The following is a 20,602-nucleotide window of genomic DNA, read 5'->3' as shown; positions in this document are numbered from 1 at the left end:
AGTTAGTTCGAATTAGCGCTGTAGTGTAGACATACCCCCAAAGACGTTGGCCATCAAACTGTGCCAGACCTGCCATAGGTCTTTTCATGACAACAATGGAAATTCAGCTTTGGCTAATGCTTGAGAGAGATTCTCATCTTCCATTTGTAAGCTCTGCTAAAAAATTGAGGGAGCTTTCTCTTCTGTTGGTTATGTAGGATCCTAGGCAGCACCTGTTCATTGGATTTGGTTGCTCAGAGAGCTTAGTAATAAGCAAAGATCCTGATGACCCTTTAAAACCATCCAGATCTTCAAAAATGGAATAAGAGAAGGAAAAAGTCACCCTCTCAGTCCAGTTCTCACAGGACATGACATCCTTCCACAGGTACCACTGAGATACTTACATTCCCTGGTACTAACACACCAGCTAAAACCATGCCTCAGCCAAGAAGCCAGCCAGTTTTAAAACAAAACAAAACATCAGAGCAATGTCAGCATTGTCACTAGTCTTCATGCCTTGAAAAACAAGAACTCTAAAACCAAGCCATAATCGTCTTTGGTACTGTCTTCTATAGTCAGCTGAGTACTATGTCAGGTGTCACCCAGCATACTGACTCCTGAGGCCGCTATCCAAATAGCAATTTTCCATAAGGATCTTTGAATCCCTGAAGAACTTGAGTCACTGAGGGGTGCTTACTGAAATTAGTGGATCCTTATGATGACCAGCTGTACAGAGTCCCAAGAGGGTATGCCAGGAACAACTGGCATCCTCTGGTCCTGCACCACAGGTGGATCTTACAGAGAAGCCAGAGTCAGCTGTGGAAGAATAATACCACTTTCCCATAAATCTTCCTTTTCTCCAGATAAGGATATTGTCTCCTCTGACTGTCTTATATCTTCTTATTGCTACTTTGCTCTCTGGACCTCCGTCTCAATAGGGAAAAGTCTATACTCACATCCATACAATATATTGATTCCATCAGGGTCACTCTGAACTCCACAATCACCAGAACATCCTTGTGGTTGGACAAGCTCGCCATCAAGTGCAGTCTTGTTTTAGTAATAAAGCAGAGTTCACAAATCACAGCAAGGGCTTTCTATAACTTCTGGGCCACATGGCAAAGTACATATTTTACATCTATAGCAAACATCCTTGCATGCACAAGTTCAAACTTGGCTTACCCCCTCAAGTATAATTTGTCCAACCAGATATCCATATCTCTTAGGATCCTCAAGTTCTCTAAATTAGCAGGAAGATCCATAACAAGGTGTATGTTTGGAACTCACTTTCTCACAGCCTCCTTCCACAAGTATATTTGAGTGAATTTGTCTTTCTGCCTATTTGTTTGGAACTCCTCCTAAATGGAAAGAGCTAGAACCACCAAGTTTGGTATGCAACTTCCTCTTATCGTAACTTAAAGCAACGTGTGGATTTGGTTGTGCCAGGAAAATAGGACAGAATAACCAGGCAAGTGAAAGGAGTTGGCTTAGGGGTTCACTGCCCTTTCCGCCCCCATCTGGGACTGTCCCAGTGTCAAGCCTCCCACCCCCCCAGACACCCTGTAGTGAAGGGAAAGTGCTGCATTCTTCACTCTGGCTGGGAAGTGAAAGGTGCATATGGACCTGGACTTGCCCCAACCAGGGGACATGCAACCATCTCCTGGCTGTGCTGCAACAACCACAGAGAGGTGCTTCTCTCCTAGAGTCACGCTTTTGTGGTGAGAGAGGGCTGGAGTAGTCCTCTTTCCGTAGTGCAGCCTACATACTGACTTCCTCCTCCATGGCCCCACCCCAGAGCAATGATTCAAATGATGCATGTACATCTTCATTTTGTTTTCCAAAAAAAACCCCAAAATTAATTGACTCGAGGGCCTGAACAACACCAGGCAAATCTTCTAGTTAAGAATTTAAAAAATCCATGGGCCAGAGGGTGATTTTAGACATTAATCCCATGTGATGTGCAATGTAGAGAGCTGAGCCAACAGATCCCTGCTGTTCTCAGATGCATTTCAAATGGTTTTGTGGGGATTTAGCCATTTGAACTAAACTGCATAAGTCTCGCTTGAAAATGTAAGTGCTTATCACCTTTCTGCCAAGCTGAAAACACCCATCATTGCCCACTTCAGTTGTCACTCTTTTTTATATTTACAAGGGTTTGTTTACTTAAGCAGTAAGTGCACATCTAGCTGGGGTGTAAAGCTACATCACTCTAACACTCTGGGCAGTAACCATCCATTAGGACCCTGCTGCCTAATAATGAACATTCCCTAGTGCTCTCTTAGATCCTGGCTCTCTAAGATAATTAATTTATAAATATTATATAGATAGTCTGGAATTGTTGGCAATGTAATTAATTGTGTACTTTTACATTAATTTATATGGATGTATGTATAATGATATCTTGATCATATTTGCAACTGTGAGATATTACAGCTCATGAATATGTCTTGCTACATATTACAGGTGTCAGGAGGAGAAGATGAAATCCAGCAGCTGCAAAAGGCATTACTAGATTATTTGGATGAAAACACAGAGACTGATGCCTCGTTACTGGTAAATTTCATTTTTGGATATATTAGGTCTATATAAGTGTTCTTCATCAAGAGGATGGTTTATTCTCCAGAGTTCTGGGACAGACATACTTATGTCTTGGTTGCACCTTTGCTCTCTAATCCCAGATCTGTTCATAGCATGCATTATTCTAAAATAGTGGAAATCTTAGTAGCTTCATTCTACAGCATTTCACTCAAAATGTTTATAATAGTCCTGACCTGATGATACCTAAATTTTAGTCGGAGCATACAGTTTTAATTGATATTTGATGAATTCAGACTGTTTCTTTCATAAATGCCATACTCTCAGCCACAGTAGATATTCACTTACACTATTTTATCTACTGTAATCCTGTGATTTTTGTCAGTGGTATTATTTGTATTAGACTAACGTATTCTCCATTCAAGTCTCAAATGATGAGTAGCATTGAACTCATTTGCCTGGCCCCAGTTTAATTTCTTCACAGTTTGAAAAGGAACTATTAATAATCACCTTTTTTATGCCTATCTTTTTGAATTTCTCCAGTTTTCTCGGAAATTTTATATAGCTCAGTGGTTCCGTGACACAACTATGGAGACAGAGAAAGCAATGAAATCTCAGAAGGATGAGGATTCCTCTGAAGGAACTCATCATGCAAAAGAAGTTGAGACAACAGGACAAATAATGCACAGAGCAGAAGGTCGCAAAAAATTTCTTCGCAGTATCATTAAAACTGCACCTTCTCAGTTCAGTACATTGAAGTAAGTTTTGGTAATTGTGGGTTTTGTTTACTTTCTCATTTGACATGTAGGAATTTTTCTTTGTTTTTAAATAAATAACTACCCAGTATTGTGTTAATTTTGTTACAGGATGAATTCTGATACTGTGGACTATGAAGATGCTTGCTTGATTGTTCGCTACTTGGCCTCTATGAGGCCGTTTGCCCAGAGCTTCGATATTTATTTGACACAGGTAAACTGTGCCAGAAGTCTTAGTGCTGTGAAATACAGTTGGTTTCCTGGTTCCAAACACTTATGGGGTAGTGTGCAATATCTGTTCATTGTTGAGCACAGGTATTTAATAGGCCATGATAACGCCACATGTTTTCATGTTATGTATTGATAGCATATGTGCTTTTTTTCCTGCATGTATATTACACATACCATACTACTGTACATATATTGTTTTATTTGTTCATATTTAGAAATCCATCAATAACATGGGCTAAAAAGAGAACTACAAAATGTTGAAACGTTTTCACAGATTTTTAACTTTCTAAAATGCATGCCTGATTGGGAACATAACCTCATAAAACATGTCTTCACAGATCATTCATATAAATGTATAAATTCTAAATTGGACATGCAAACCAGATCAGTCATTTGCCTGCAGTGCATGATGCTGTCATGCTGATAGTCATGGTTTGACCAAATGACATTAATGTTCCTTCTTTCTTCCTGGGAGGGGAGCACTAACATATTGACATAGTGATACATTTGAGCTCCAGGTAAATGCTATGGGTCATATTACTTTCTTTGATCCATTTACAGGGATATCTCAAAGTTAGGGTGTACAAATCATACTCCCCTGTTTAGAGGATATAAAAGCCACATGCAGACGGGAAAAACAGAATAAAAATAAAGGGATGGGCCCCATATGATCAGTTTTTGGGTTATGGCTTGTACTAGGGAGGGAGAACCCGGCTTCTAGTGTTGGTGCAGGAAAATCATCATTCACATGTATCCCCTCATTTTTTAAACATTTGTTCACTTTTTGGTAGTTTATTTTTCTCATTTTAGTTTGACTTCTGCATGTTGTCCCATTGTATTTTTGCTTGCATTGAACACTGCTTGCTACTTTCCAAAAGCGATTAAAATGTCATTTTTGTTTTCTTATTAGATTCTGCGTGTGCTTGGTGAAAATGCGATTGCTGTTCGAACAAAAGCCATGAAGTGTTTGTCTGAGGTTGTTGCTGTAGACCCCAGCATTCTAGCCAGGGTAAAAAAGGAAAATGTCTGTAATGTACATACATTCTTCTGTTTACATTTAAAAGAAATTCTATTTTTCCATACTCTGCATTTTTGTTCTCCTTCAGTTGGATATGCAACGAGGTGTTCATGGACGATTAATGGATAACTCCACTAGTGTACGAGAAGCAGCTGTGGAGTTGCTTGGCCGGTTTGTGCTCTGTCGACCTCAGCTTGCTGAGCAGTATTATGACATGTTAATTGAGCGAATACTGGTATGGTAATTTTTAAAATCACTTTGATATTTGTAAACACATTTTAACTGGGTTGATATCTCTATTATGCTAAATAATATCCCAGGCCCTAAAGTAAATGAACTTGTATAGCTTTGAGGGGGAATCAAACCTAAACATTCTGCCCATCAGGTTAACTGTTTGAACTGAAACAATTGCTTTTGATGAGTAACTGGTGGGTCAGAAGCTAAACATAAATACCTTCAAAGGTAAAAATCATGGCTCATGAAAGATTTTTTTTTCATCTACACATAGCAACGTATAGGTAAAATGAAGGATTGTTTCCCTTTTTTTTGAAGCATAACATAAGGCCAGCGTTGGAGGAAGGCCACTGCATTGATGCGGAGAATCCTAATCTACGGAATACATGTCTACAGATTTACTCTATTTCATATTAATAATTGAATATAGCTTGTTCTAGTTACAATAAAAATACATTAGTGCCTTCACTTTTTTCTAATTTGTGGCATTGTTAAAACATTTTCTGATGTTTGAGTGATTATTCTCTATATGTGTTTACGCTGTTAGGATAGATCACACTCATGTTAAGAAAGCTTTAGTATTTTGTATGTCAAGATATTTTGATTAACACGTCCATGTAGAAGGCTTTAGGAGTGTGAATATGTCTAATACCTGTAAATATATATAGAAATATTCAGTATGACCGTGTATCATTGTTTAAGGAACTGCTGAGATATTAAATCTAAAAGTCTGTCAAACCAAGAGTGATGTGAAAGTACACTCATTATTTCAAAATATATTTGAAATACAGGTTTCTATTCCGGCTTCCTGTAAACCTCATTGCACAAGGATTAAGTAAGATACCGGAATAGTGATTTTTTTTAAATTAGCATTGTGTAGGCAGTGCCAAATTTCAAAATAAATTATTTCAAAATAAGGTGTGTAATTTGTAGAGCTCAAATTACGTAGCTTATTTTGAGGTACACGCTACTGTACAGACATAACCTAAGACATACAGGACCTGTATAGTACAGGTGGTTGTTATTGGTATCATTACAATGCCCAAGGGGTAAGTCTACACAGCAGTGTTATTTCAGAATAACTGACGTTATTCCGAAATAACATAGTCCGCGTCTACACTACAAGCAGTTATTTCAACATAATGTCAAAATAATGTCAAGCTGGAAGACTTCTTACTCCAACTCCTGTAACCCTCATTTTACGAGGAGTAAGGGAAGTTGGAGGAAGAGTGCTCTTTCTCGGTCTTCCTGCTGTTTAGACAGCACTAAAAACCCAAAATAAGCTATTTCAACTTAAGGTACACAATTTAGTCCTGCTGTGCAGACGTGTCCTAGGAGTCCTAGTTATGGACCAAGATCCCATTTTGCCAAGCACTCTATAGACTTTTAATAGAAAAAATAATCTTTGTCCTCCTTGCAGTCTAAGTACAAGGAAAGAGATGATAGGTGGATACAGACACACTGAGGAGGGATTACAAGGAAAACAATGAGACAGAATTGGTCAGCATGCACCTGAGCATGAATTTGTTGGAAGAGTCTCTGGAGTTCAAGTGCACTTATGAAAAAAATTGTTACATTGTTGTAGCTCAAGCTTTGAATGATATTCAGGTTTACTCCCATTTATAGTAGATCATATTGCAGGTCACAAAAAGACATGGGTAAAATTGGTAGTGTCCAAAGCTGGGCAATAAATAGTTGCCACCTTCGGAACAAGTGGAGATTTTGAGGGAGGGGAAATACTCTTGCTGTTCTTGCTTTTTGAATATTAAGGATGGAAGAATCCGGTGAGATTCTCTTGATTGCAAATCTGAGTAACAAAAGGTGGGAAAACTCCATCAGTTAGGATTAGATATACTTCTGCCATTTCTTCCCAATCAATATCTTTGTCTTTTCTGATAGTTTTAGCAAGCTAGAGCACAAGCTGATTTCTCACCTAAACAATTAAAGAATTGCCGTTTGAATCTGATAACAGAGAGATTTAGAACTTGGAGTGATATTTGGATCTACAAATAGAAACCCTCCTCATCTCACTGTCACCATTAGATTGCCTCATATGCATGTTTAATATGAGAGCTAACAAAAAAGAGAGCCTGCTATACCCTACTTGGAACAGAAGAATGTGAACTTGATAATTTAAAATAGTGAACTGTCAAATGTGGATTTAGTTAATATCATTTGTTGCTATAACTTGAGGCATTAAAAGTATGTTATAATGTATCCAGGAAATAATAATAAATGTAATTTACAGTGAAATAGTCCAATGGCCTATTCACCATACTCCTAAACACATGCCTATTGCAACCTGTGATATACCTCTCCCTGTGCACTAAACACCCTAATAACAGCTGTGTGGGTGAAACCAGGCAGTTGCTATACTCTTGAATGACCTTGCACAGGAAAAAATTAGAAAATAAGAACACCCTACCATCTGTGGGTGAACACTTTTCACAATGCAGAAGGCTCCTTTGTCAGTCCTCAAATTCAAAGGTAACCTGCACAATGCTTTCAAAAAACAAGCCTGGGAGCTTAATTTCATAACTGTGCTAGACACTAAAAAAATTACTGAACAGACTTCTTAGACAGATATCTCATTAACCCACCCACTTTTTGTCCTATAACTGCAGAGGTGTTTTCAGGCCAGCACTACCTTGGATGGTCCCTTAGAATATGTGTAACTACTTATACTAAAACAATCTGTTCCATCTTGCATTTAGCTGTGATTGTTGGAGTACCTTTCCTAGACCTGAAGAAAAAGCTCTAGTGTTGCTCAAAAGCTTTGCTCATTCACTAACGGAAGTCGGTTCAATAAAAGATATTACCTCACCCAGTTTGTGCCTCTCATGAAGAGAGATTAAAAAGACTTGGACTTTTCAGCTTAGAAAAGAGGAGACAAAGGGGGGGGGGATTTGATACAGGTCTATAAAATCATGACTGGAATGGAAAGAGTGAATAAGGAAAAATTATTTACTTATTCCCCCAATATAAGAATATGGGATCATCAAATGAAATTAATAGGCAGCAGGTTTAACAAACAAAAGGAAGTTTTTCTTCACTCAGAGCATAGTCAACCTGTGGAACTCCTTGCCAGAGGATTCAGTGAAGGCTAGAACTTTAACAGGGTTCAAAAAAGAGCTAGATTGATTCATAGAGGTTAGGTCCATCAATGGCTATTAGCCAGGATGGGTAGGAATGGTATCCCTGGCCTATGTTTCTCTGGAAGTGGGTAATAGGGGAGGGATCACATGAGGATTACCCGTTGTGATCCCTCCCTCTGGGATATTTGGCATTGGCCACTGTCAGCTGACGGGATACTGGGCTAAATGGATCTTTGGTCTGACCCAGTAGGGCCATTCTTATGTAGAATATCTGCATTTTGATTGTCAGGTTGTTGATTACCAAGCAAGTCTCCTAGAAAGGAAGGTAGTGTAATCTCTGTCTAGTTAATATGCAGAGTTATCAGGTTCTGAAGGGATTTTAGACCAATCCTTAATGCCCAAAAGAATGCAGAGTCTTGCGGGAGAGGATATATAATGGGTTACTACTGCAGTATTCACAGGATTTCCAGGACCTACAGAATCTCTGGAATGAAGTATAATATTACCAAATAGTAATGCTGTCTTTCATATAGGTGCATTTATAATCTCTTAGTTACTTTTTTAACATATTTTGCACGTCAACCTTGATAATTTTTAATTGCTATTACTACACAAAATACTTAAATTCATTATTACTTCTGATTTTTTTCAAGAGTATTTTGTTTTCTCTCACCAGGATACTGGTATCAGTGTAAGAAAAAGGGTTATAAAGATTCTTAGGGATATCTGCATTGAACAGCCAACATTTCCCAAAATTACAGAGATGTGTGTGAAAATGATTCGCAGAGTCAATGATGAAGAGGGCATTAAGGTAGAGTAAAATATTTCTTTTAAGCTTTTAGTTTATTTTAGTTGTTTATTTCTTACAATGAAAGTCTTACATGTTTCCTTACAAGAAAGTCAGAGTTTCTTTAGTATATGAATGATTTTTACTAATTTTTACATTTGTAAAATAAATGTGAATTTAAAAAAGACAATCTTATTGATAGTACCCTGTCAGACATGTTTTTATTGTGTACTCCATTTTTGTGGTTTAAAAAAATATGGGAGCTTAACAATAAAATACATATCTTTAGATTTATTTTTTATTTTCCACTTGTAAATTATCTCCACTCTTTTTCTAATTGCTTACTGACATAAATAAACATTCCCAACTTGGGAAAGGTTGCAAGTGCTTTGGAGGATAAGATCAAAATTCAAAATGATCTGGAGAAATCATCTGAACTAAACATTATGAAATTTAATAAGAACATATATAAATTACTACACTAAGAAAGGAGCAGTAAATTGCACACATACAAAATGGGAAATGGCTACCTAGAGAAGAATACTGCAGAAAAGGATCTTGGGATTATTGTGGATCACAAGCTAAATAAATCAAGAGTAATATCACTGTTGGGGCAAAAAAAGCCCACATTACTCTGAGATGTGTTAGTAGGACTGTTGTAACAAGACATAAGAAGTAATTCTTCCACTCTACCCTGTGCTGTTAAGGCCTCAGCTGAAGTATTATGTCCGGTTCTGGACACCATGTTTCAAGAGGTAAACAAATTGAAGAAAGTCCAGAGTAGAGCAACAAAAAAGGTTACAATTTTCAAGAACATTAAAAGGTTACAATGAGGAGGTTAAAAAATTATTAACTTCTGAGGATAGGACAAGAAGCAATGGTCTTAAATTTCAGCAAGGAAGCTTTAGGTTAGACATTAGGAAAAACTTCCAAATTCTCGAGGTATTTAAGCACTAGAACAAATTTATGAAATTTAGGAAATTTATGTATGGAATCTCCATCATTGGAGGTTTTTAAGAATTAGGTAGATAAACACCTCTCAGGAATGGTATAGTTATTATATAGTTCTTCCTTGAGTGCAGGGGACTGCACTAGCTGACCTATTGAGGTCCCTTCCAGTACTACTTCAATTACTGCATTAAAAGTGATCAAGAATAGTTAACTGACCAACTTGATGAGGTTACTGACTCTGCGTATATGGGGAAGGTGACGGACATGATATACCTTGACTTTAGCAAAGCTTTTGATATGGTCTCCCACAGTATTCTTGCCAGCAAGTTAAAGTAGAATGGATTGGATAATGGACTGTAAAGTAGATAGAAAGCTGGCTAGATCATCAGGCTCAGTGAGTAGTGATCAACGGCTCGATGTCGCATTGGCAGTCAGTATTAAACAGAGTGCCCCAAGGGTCAGTTCTGGGGTCAGTTGTGTTCAACGTATTTATTTATGACTTGGATGAGGAGATGGATTGCACACTCAGCAAGTTTGCAGATGACACTAACCTGGGGCGAGGTAGATACAGTGGAGAGTAGGGGTGGGTTCCAGAGTGACCTAGACAAATTGGAGGATTAGGTCAAAAGAAATCTGTTGAGGTTTAACAAGGACAAGTGCAAAGTCCTGCACTTGGGACGGAAGAATCGCAAGCACAACTACAGGCTGGGGACCAACAGCACTTCTGCAGAAGATGACCTTGGGATTACAGTGGATGAGAAGCTGTATATGAGTCAACAGTGTGCCCTTGTAACCAAGAAGGCTAACTACATATTGGGGTGCATTAGTAGGAGCATTGTCAGCAGATCTAGGGAAGTGATTCTTCTTCTTCAAGGAGTGTCCCTGTGAGTGATCCAACTTTGGTGGTTTTGGTGCTTCTGCGCCTTTAGTCAGAGATTTAAGACAGCAGTGCCCTCTATCGGCTGCTCACGTGGGCAGCCAGCATGCACCAAGTATATTGATGCTACCACCAACTGCACCCTCTGTGCAGGATAAGCAGTCACCACTGCTAGCACAGACCAAGCATTCGACCATGCAGGGTCATACTAAGCAGTCAGTACGCTGGTGCAGAGCAAGAGGTCAGCTCAGTCAATGAAACCCCTGCCACAGACTTTATCAACACCGACATTGACACCTAATGTCCCAGTACCGCAGCAATTCACCATAGCCGCAGATCTCATAATCACTCAGTGCTGTGAACTCCATTGTTCGGTTCTGATGGTACACCAAATACCTCTCGCTTTTGTCTTCCTGTGACCCCATCAGGATTGGCACTATCTAGTGACAGAGGATGACTCTATCAGTGTTCACACACCAAGACACTCATCACTGAAACCGATGCAGCATCCTACTCAGTGGCAACCACCACAATGGCGATTGCCACCAATACCTCCCCTTTTTAACTGGCCATACTAGGACCCTGGGGCCACATATAGGATACAGCAGAGAACCCCTGCTTCCAGGTCCCGAATGTCTCCCTCCCCCTCAACCACACTCTCGAGGCCCGAAGAGGATGAGAAATCGGAGATAGGGAAAGAGGAATCACCACTAGACTCTCCACCACCCACCCATATATTGTCCTCGTCACCAGAAAATGCAATAATGCCGATGCCTCAAGATATGATTTCAGATTGTTCCAGGAGCTGTACAGGAGGGTAGTGGATGCCCTGGATCACTTATTAACTTATCAGAGACCCAGCAGAAGTTAACAAACATTCTTCATAACTCCCCAGCTGCCATGCTGATGTTGCCTATGAACACCGCACTCATTGATCCAGCAAAAACAATGTGGCAGATGCCAGCCACCATACCACCCACCTGCGAAAGGTCTGACAAGAAATATTACATTGCAGCACAGGACTTATTATTCTCCCATTCCACACCAAACTCCCTAGTGATACAGGCTGTCAATCAGAGGAGCAAGCAGCAAGCTTACCACTATCATATACCACTCTATATGACAGAAAATAGCAGAAGCTTGACCTCCTTGGGAGAAAAGTCTACTCTTCCACTACCCTACAGCTAAGGAGAGCCAACTATGCTTCACTGCTTACAAAATACACTCACAACATATTTGAGCAGATGACACCTTTTACTGAATAGCTTCCAGACAACAAGAGGGAACAGTTCAAGTCCAACATAAATGAAGGCATGCTTATCTCACGCACTGCTCTCCAGGTTGCACATGACTCAGCCGATACAGTGGCACATTCCATCTCCATGGCTGTAGTTATGAGGAAGGAATCTTGGCTACAACTGTTCAGCTTTCCAAAAGAAGTGCAAGCCATAGTAGATGATCTCCCATTTGAGGGCTCTAAGCTGTTTGCAGAATCAGCAGATGCAGCATTACATACCATGAAGGATTCCAGATCTACCCTGAGAACCTTAGGAATACACGTACCTGCAACAAAGAGGAAGCAGTGTAGAGCATTCAATCAGAGGTACCAACCAACCTTGTTCTCACAACCCCAGAGATATTTCGACAACTGCGCAAACAGCACCGGGGTTCTCGCAGGCAGTCATGGACCAACCGGCATTTTCCCAACCCTCAACTTCAAGACAGGGCTTTTGAAGAGCTGGTCAAGGACAGGACAGTCCCAAACTCTCTAAGGCAGGTTTTACCTCCCTATACTCAGTTTGGAGCCAGGCTAGCATCTTGTGGTCAGACATCACCACAGACAAGTGGGTGTTAGAAATAGTATGCAATAGTTTCTATATCCCATTTCTGTCCACTCCCATTATCCACCCTTCTTACCCACCCCTCTTCAGGGACCTATCTCATGAATCTGCCCTTATGCAAGAGCTGGAACGCCTTCTTCAGCTCAGGGTGATAGAACAGGTACCAATGCAACAAAGGGAGAAAGGGTTTTACTCTCACTACTTTCTCACAAAAGAATGGAGGGTGGAAACCTATCCTCGATTTACGCAATCTCAACTGCTTTGTTGGCGCACAATGCTTCAAAATGGTAACCCTCACTACGATAATTTCAGCCTTAGTGAAGGAGGTCTGGCTGTCTACCCTCGATCTACAGAGGCATACTTCCGAATCTCGATACACCTGCACACAGTCATTTCCTATGTGTTGCAGTCCATCACCATCACTTTCAATATGCAGTACTTCCCTTTGGGCTTTCCAGAGCACCAAGAGTTTGTTCCAGAGTTTTACTGGTAGCTGCACCTCACCTTCCAACAGAATGGAAATTATCTTCCCATACTTGGATGACTGCCTACTGAAAGGATCCTCCTTTCAGGATGCACAACGGGTGGTGGGACTAAAACTCAACCTTCAAAAGTGCTCACTGACTCCAACACAGAGTCTCGTGTTCATAGGGACCCACCTCGACTATACAATTACGATGGCATTACTACCATTGGCCAGAGTGACAGCACTCATGGACTTGATAGGCCAGTCTCAACACAGCCCACAGGTCTCAGAAAAACTTGGTCTCCAGCTCCTGGGACATATGATAGCAGCTACATTCGTACCACATGCTCATCTCCATGAGACCATTAAAAGTTTGTCTCCACACTGTCTACAAGCCACATGTTCACCACATAAACAAATGTCTATCCATGCCTTCAAGGATGAAAGAATCCCTCTCCTGGTAGACAGTCAGACAACACCTGCAAAGGAGTCCCCTTTCATCCCTCGCCACCGTTGGTGACACTAACCACGGATGCATCACTACTAGGGTGGGGAGCTCACATCGGTCAACAAGTCATTCAGGGTCAGTGATCACCAGAGGAGTCCAAACTTCATATCAACTTCTTGAAACTCCAGATGGTTCACAATGCCTGCCAGCAATTTGCCAGCCTCATTCACAAGAAATCAGTACACATATTTATGGACAACCTGACAACAGTGTTTTAGATCAACCGCCAGGGCAGAGCCTTATCCTACCCACTATGTCAAAAAGCAGTCCATCTCTGGGGCTGTGTCTAGACTACATGCCTCTGTTTTCAGAGGCATGTAAATTAGACACATAGGCAAAGGCAAATGAAGCCGCGATTTAAATGATCGCGGCTTCATTTAAATTTACATGGCTGCCGCGCTGAGCCGACAAACAGCTGATCAGCTGTTTGTCCACTCAGCGCGCTAGACTGGACGCTCCCCTGCCGACATCAAAGCCCTTTGACGGCAGCCCCGTTATTCCCCGTGGGATGAGGTTTACTGGGGCTGCCAACAAAGGGCTTTGATGTCTCCACACTGATGTCTGATCAGCTGTTTGTCGGCTCAGCGCGGCAGCCATGTAAATTTAAATGAAGCCGCGATCATTTAAATCGCGTCTTCATTTGCCTTTGCCAAAACAACAAATCTACATGGCTCCGTCGACGGATCCATGTAGTTTAGACGTATCCTGGGAGTGGTGCATTCCTTGCAATATCACATGCAAGGCATCTTACCTCCTAGGAAAAGACAACATCCTGGTGGACAACCTCAGCAGACTGTTTAAACTATGAATGGAAGATCAATCGAAGTATTTTGAAACTTGTATTCAAACTATGGGGGTACTCCATTATAGACCAGATTGGGAACAGCTCCCAAACCAAGTGCACCAAGTACTGTTCCAGGGCCAGCCTCAATCCCCAATCACTAGAGGACACATTCACGATAAAGGGGGACACAACTCTGCTGTATGCTTTCCCACCGTTGCCCCTGCTTCACAAAGTTTCCAAATAAAGCAGGGCAGAGCCAGGGTTATCCTGGTAGATCCCAATTGACTCAGACTGACTTGTTTCCCTTACCTGCTTCAGATGATCCAGTCTCCTGCATGGCGTTTTCCTTCAGTCTCCACTCACAGGATGGGAGACAAGCTTTGTCATTCCAACATGGCTCACCACTGGCTGACACCTCTAGAATCAGCGTGTTCAGCCCCTGTACAGAAGATTCTCCTAAATTCTCGTAGACCAACTACAAGAAAGGGACATAAGTGGCATAGATGGTGCCAATTGCGCAATGTTTTGTCATTGCTAGCTGACCTTCCCAGAATTCTACAATACCTGTTATCATTCAAGGACACAGGGCTCTCCCTCATCTCTATAAGAGTGCATCTCATGGAAATTACAATGTTACATTCCGCAATTGACAAACTCTGTATACGCACACTGCATGGTTAAACATTTTATGAATGGAGTAGAAAACATATACCCGCTGATTTAAAGTCCCAATTCCAGCCTGGTACCTAAACCTGGTGTTTAGAGCACTCTTTGGGAAGCCCTTCGAACCTATGACTACATGCTCCTTATTGCTCTTATACATGAAAGTAATGTTTTAGTGGCTATTACGTCAGCGCGCAGAGTTGGTGAACTGGTGGCTCTGACAACAGGACCCCCCACACACTTATACTATATTCCTTAAAGACAAAGTTGCCCTCTGCCAACACCCTAAATTTCTCCCAAAGTACCTACTTCTTTCCACTGCAATGAGTCCATATACTTATCTGTCTTTTTTCCCAAGCTCATGCCAACAACAGTGAAACCATGATTCACACCTTGGACATCTGTAGGGTGTTGGCCTTTTAGTTACAAAGAACCAAACCTTTTCTGAAGTATTCCAGATTTTTTATATCTGTTACAGAAAGATCACAGGGCACACCCATCTCCAAACAGAGGTTATCCACATGGATATCAGTCTGTATCCACCTCTTATATTCTTTAGTCAACCGTGAGCCCCCAACAACTATAAGGACACATTCTACCAGAGCAATGGCAGTTTCTACTGCATTCCTCACAAATGTACCTCTGAGAGATAGCTGCAGAGCTGCTACATGGGCTTCTGTCCACACCTTTACACAACATCATGCCATAGGTTCTTATGCAGCTACAGATACCCAGTTTGGACATGCTATATTGTCCACAGTACATACAGACTTACTGGAGCTCTTTCCACCAAGCAAAATTACTGCTTCATAATAACCTATATGGAGCACCCACTAAGGATGTTAAGAGGTGGGTAATTCATATAATTGAAGCACACAGTCGTGGCTCATGTCAGGTCCAGGAGCTACTCCCACTGTGACTATGCAGTTTAAGCGTAGTGAGAGTCAGGCAGATAGCTAGCCCGGCTCCTACTACATTTAAACTGCAGAGCTGCAGCAGGGATGGGTGCCAGAACCAGCATGGTCCAGGACAGAGCAAGCCCCGCTCACGCTGGTTCCAGGAGCTACCACTCCTGCAGCTCTACAGTTTAAATGCACTAACAACTGGGCTGCCTGCCTGCCCGGTTTTTGCATTTAAACTGCAGAGCCGTAACTGGGGTAGGTCCGCCTGCCTGGCCAGAGCAGCCTCAGCCTCTGTCTGCAGCAGCCCAGGCTGACTGCAGGCAGAGGCTGTTCCTGCAACAGCCCCTGTATGTGGTGAGCCCTGGGCCTGCCACGGGCAGAGGCGGCTTCGCATCAGTCTCCCCTTGAGATCCCCCCCTCCCCTGAGGCAGCAGCAGTAGGGGGTTGGAGAGGGTGCTGGGGGGAATTGGCTTTTAAGGAGACTCCCCCTAGCATCAGCCGACCTGACTACCTTCTGCCCCCTGATACAGAGCCAGTGGAGGTGGGGAGGAAATGTGAGTAGTCGACTCGACTAACCAATAAGCCTAGGTTTATTGGTTAGCCGACTAGCTCAAATCCCTAGCACCCACAGGGACACTCCTCGAAGAAGGAGAGAGTTACTCACCTTGTGCAGTAACTGAGGTTGTCTCTGTGTGCTCCACCACCCACCCTTCCTCCTCTCTGCTCAGGAATTCCTTTATTTCTGGGCAGAGGAGGAACTAAGGGGTCAGTTCACTGTGCATGCACAGTAGCTATTTCAAATGGTGTGGTGCCAGCTGACCAAGGCACTGCTGTTTTAAGTCTCCAACTGAAGGCACAACAGCGCCAAAAACACCTGAGGTGGAGCACTCTCAGGGACAACCATCTTGAAGAATCTCAGTTACGGCAAAAGGTGAGTAACCCTCTCTTCCCCTTTATTTGGAACTGATGAGGCAATATCTGGAGAATTTCATCCAATACATGACTTATGAGGAGAGGCTGAGGGATTTGGGCTTGTTTAGTCTACAGAAGAAAGAGTGAGGGGGGATTGGAGCAAAGCCTTCAACTACCTGAAGGGGGATTCCAAACAGGAGGGAGAGAGACTTTGCTCAGTGATGACAGATGTCAAAATGAGGAGCAATGATCTCAAGTTGCAGTTGGAAAGGCCTAAGTCAGATATTAGAAAAAAACTATCTACAAGGATATTGAAGCACTGGAATAAGTTATCTAAGGAATTGATGGAATCTCCATCCCTAGAGGTTTTTAAGCCCTGGTTTGACAAAGCTCTGACAGATGATTTAGTTGGGATTGGTCCTGCTTTTAGCTAGCAGGGGGGTAGACTTGACCTCCTGAGGTCTCTTTCAACCCTATGATTCTGTGACTCTTTAAAAAAAAATCACAAAAACCTACATTAAAAGCGTGTTATTTTTATTCTGTTCTTTCTGTACACTGAATGAAACAAGGATCCTAATAGGAAAAAAAGTGATTATGTACTTAAAAAGGGGGGAAATGAACAGTTAGATCTATGTGCTGGGATGGCAGGGAAATCTGGCCTGGCTCTTTTTCTTCCTTTCCCACTTCTCAAAAGTTCCTGCTGCATGTGGTGCCCCAATGGGCACATACTGAGTTGGGGGAACCTGGCATTGCTTTCTCTTTTTCACTTCCTTGCCCCCCCAACTTAAAGTTGAATGGGTCCTACCTACTGTGATACCCAAAGAAGAATGAGCCACTTGGGGTGGGTCTAGCTCTCTTCTCCCCCAACCTTGTTACAACTGCTTTGGCAGCTCCTGTGTATTCCCATTATGCTTTTACTGCTTTTGTGGCAGATGCAACCTGACCATAAAATGTTTCTGTGTTCAGTTATTATTTTGCCATCCTGGGGTTTGCAAGCTATAGTGAATCACGAGGGAATTGCAGTAATGGTTTTCTGAAACTTGTAACAATTATTCCAGTCTCTCAAAATCTGTCAGTAAAACGCTGAAAATGGCACGTTTCACAAATGTTGCTGTAGTGTGGATTTTCTGCATCATGGATTTCCCTTGGTCATTATTAACTATCCAGCCAATGGTGACCTCAGATACAGCTTGGAAGTCCAATGTGACTGAGACCTGGTCTGGGAATTCAACTTCTAAAATAGAGATAAAGGTCTTGCTTATGTAACCATCTCTTTCTAGAAGGCCTCACGTCACTCCAATAGTTCTGTGTAAAACAACACATCATCAATGATTATATTGAGAAATAATAGGGAAACTTTTATATCAAGATAAAGTTAAGTGTGTCTGACAACATTTTTTTCCTTTTAGAAACTGGTAAATGAGACATTCCAGAAACTCTGGTTTACTCCAACTCCCCACAATGACAAAGAAGCAATGACCAGGAAAATACTAAACATCACTGATGTGGTATGTCTCTAACATTTGAACAGTCACATGCAGGATTTGATTAGGTGTATTTCTATATTTGTACTAAACAGGGGTATATGCATTACTTGGATCTTGGACAATAAAAAGAGACTGATCAGTGACACTTTCATTTAGTCTAGTCAGTGTTACCTTCATGTTCTCATGAGCTAACACAGTTCAGCAATGCTTGTTTAAAAATGCATTTTGGGGCATTTGAAATATGTCATTTGTTTTATTAGCTGTTAAGCTTTGCAAAAACTAGGTTTCATAAAACTTAAAATGTAACTCCAATTTGATCAGATAGTAACACTACAACTGAGACTTTTTTTATTTTGTACATGGTAGCATCTAAAATATGGGGGGAGAGAGAGAATGAAATACAGAATACATACTTTCTGTTTCTGATATCTTACCATCTAAAAAAATTTTAGTAAAGGAAAATTACTTATTTTAATTTAAATGTAAACCTATGTTGAAATACTTCAGTTACATTTTTCTTCCTATTTCTTTTTTTTTTATAAATCTATTCCAAATATTCTTTTTTAGGTCGCAGCTTGTAGAGATACAGGATATGATTGGTTTGAACAACTTCTTCAAAATGTAAGTAAGGGGTTTTGAAAGACTCATTTCACAAGAGTCAAAAGAATCTTAGCATGTTTCATGGAACCTATGGCTAAAATGTAATCCAATGGACTTCTAGAGTAGTGATTTACACTGTTATTCTAATTGTAAAATCTAACATTCTTTTGACTTTAAAAGATCTATCCTTCCTTTAGTGCTGCGCTTGTACCTAATACTAGTTCTTGTTCAAGTAATGGTCCCTAGTTTTCCCCTGAACATTTACACATCTGCATGCATCTGATGAAGTGGGTCTTTGTCCACGAAAGCTTATGCTCCAATAAATCTGTTAGTTTATAAAGTGCCAGAAGATCCCTCGTCGCTTTTGCAGATTCAGACTAATACGGCTACCCCTCTGATACTTGACATCTGCACTATGCATTCAGAGCTGGATGACTTGATAGTAGTAGTCTGTTAGGGTCTGCACATGAACCCTTGTCTTGCCTCATCTCCTTGTTTTGTCCAGGTGATAAAAGGCCAGCTGACTGGCCATATCTCTGGTTCCCTATCACGATTTCATGGTCCAACTCAGAGCTATTCGTGTCCTCTCATGCATATAATATGATGCATATTAAAAAGTTTCGAATAGTATATAGTTTTTTCTTGATAGTGTTTGCTGTTTTTACTGTTTTCAACGTAGTTTTAGCTTTTAGTATTTAGATTTGAACATAGTTTTAGCTTTTAGTATTATTTTTAGTAGAACTGAGATTTAGTTAATCCTGTTTAGCCCTGTGGTTGCCAGGTGTCCGGTTTTCGTCCGGACTGCCTGTTATTCAGATCCCGTGTCTGGGAAAAAAAAATAAAAAAAAGAAAATACTGGTCATGTGAAATGTCTGGTATTTCCTGTTTCCCTCAGATGGAAGCCCGTCAGGGACAAATTTTTCCTTGCTGCGTCTGGTGTAGGAGGGGGATTGAGGAGCATGGGGCCATTTAAAGGCTCAGCGCCTTTTTTTTTTTCTCAGCAACTTTGGTCTCCCCTTTTTTTTTTCCCTCAACAGACTTTTTTCCTCGTGTTTTGTGTGGTTTTTTAGGGGGGGGGGGTTGGTAATTTTTGTTAAACCATCTGGCATCCCTATTTACCCCCTCACCTCAGTACCCACCTGTAGGTATTAGACTGTGCCAAAGACATCAGCATAGGGAAGGAGGCATGCTTGTATTCCCATCGTCTACAACAACATAGGAACTACTGATTTCCCACATCATGAGGCCCTCTGCAGCATCCACTGGATCTGTCCTACTGGTTCTCTTGTGGAACCTGGCCCCATACCCATTCATATAACCCACCCATTTAGTGATGTAGTCTTCAACTATATCCCAGCCTTGGGTGTCCTCAAGCAGACACTCTGTAACTACCTAGGGAGAAAGACCCATTCAATCTGTTTTCTGCTGGAGCAAGAGCATTTTCCATTGTCCTCCACAGAATCTGGCTTTATATATTGTTATATTTACTCAGTATTTACATTAAGTTGACCAATTATTATTTTAACTGTTATCTTTTTTTTCACCCATTTTCGAGACTGGCTGGGGTTTTTTAATGTAACCTAAGCAGGTTAGGTGCCCAGTTCCCATGTAAGTTAAATATAAATCAGTGCCTAACTTTTTATGAAGCAAAATACAGGACTATGTAGCACTTTTACTTCAGCTACACCAGACTAACACGGCTACATTTCTATAACTTTTTATGGGCCTTTGAAAATCCCAATCTGTAAATACTCGCTTTATGCTTTCCCAGTTTTCTGATTACTTCTTGTATTTGTTGAGAGTGATAGCTAGTAGATACATTTCTTATGTTACTGCAAGTGTTCGTACAGCAGGATACATGAACCACCTGAAATCCCCAGAGGAGCTGCATTTTCCTCTTTATTTTCATCTGCATTAAAAGACGCCTTAATATATGTGGACAACAGAAACATGAGTGTTAGCATTTTGAGCATTGTC

At 41.1% G+C, this 20,602-nt stretch overlaps 1 protein-coding gene across 8 annotated transcripts in view; it reads left to right on the top strand.

Moving 5' to 3' along the window:
* Positions 1 to 20,602, top strand: part of NIPBL (NIPBL cohesin loading factor) — a 312,487-nt gene that overhangs the window by 256,397 nt on the left and 35,488 nt on the right. For all 8 annotated transcript variants that reach the window (XM_075932528.1, XM_006139460.4, XM_006139462.4 and 5 more), the window contains 8 exons: positions 2,443 to 2,532; positions 3,058 to 3,272; positions 3,381 to 3,483; positions 4,411 to 4,509; positions 4,607 to 4,753; positions 8,524 to 8,658; positions 17,948 to 18,046; positions 18,593 to 18,646. In XM_075932528.1, the coding sequence (XP_075788643.1) occupies positions 2,443 to 2,532; positions 3,058 to 3,272; positions 3,381 to 3,483; positions 4,411 to 4,509; positions 4,607 to 4,753; positions 8,524 to 8,658; positions 17,948 to 18,046; positions 18,593 to 18,646 (942 nt within the window). The remainder of the gene's footprint in view (positions 1 to 2,442; positions 2,533 to 3,057; positions 3,273 to 3,380; positions 3,484 to 4,410; positions 4,510 to 4,606; positions 4,754 to 8,523; positions 8,659 to 17,947; positions 18,047 to 18,592; positions 18,647 to 20,602) is intronic.

This window comes from Pelodiscus sinensis, chromosome 6 (genome assembly GCF_049634645.1).
Source record: "Pelodiscus sinensis isolate JC-2024 chromosome 6, ASM4963464v1, whole genome shotgun sequence".
NCBI classification, from domain to species: Eukaryota; Metazoa; Chordata; order Testudines; family Trionychidae; genus Pelodiscus; species Pelodiscus sinensis.
The sequence above is the reverse complement of the archived record's forward strand: the minus strand, read 5'-3'. Positions and strand labels throughout refer to the sequence as shown.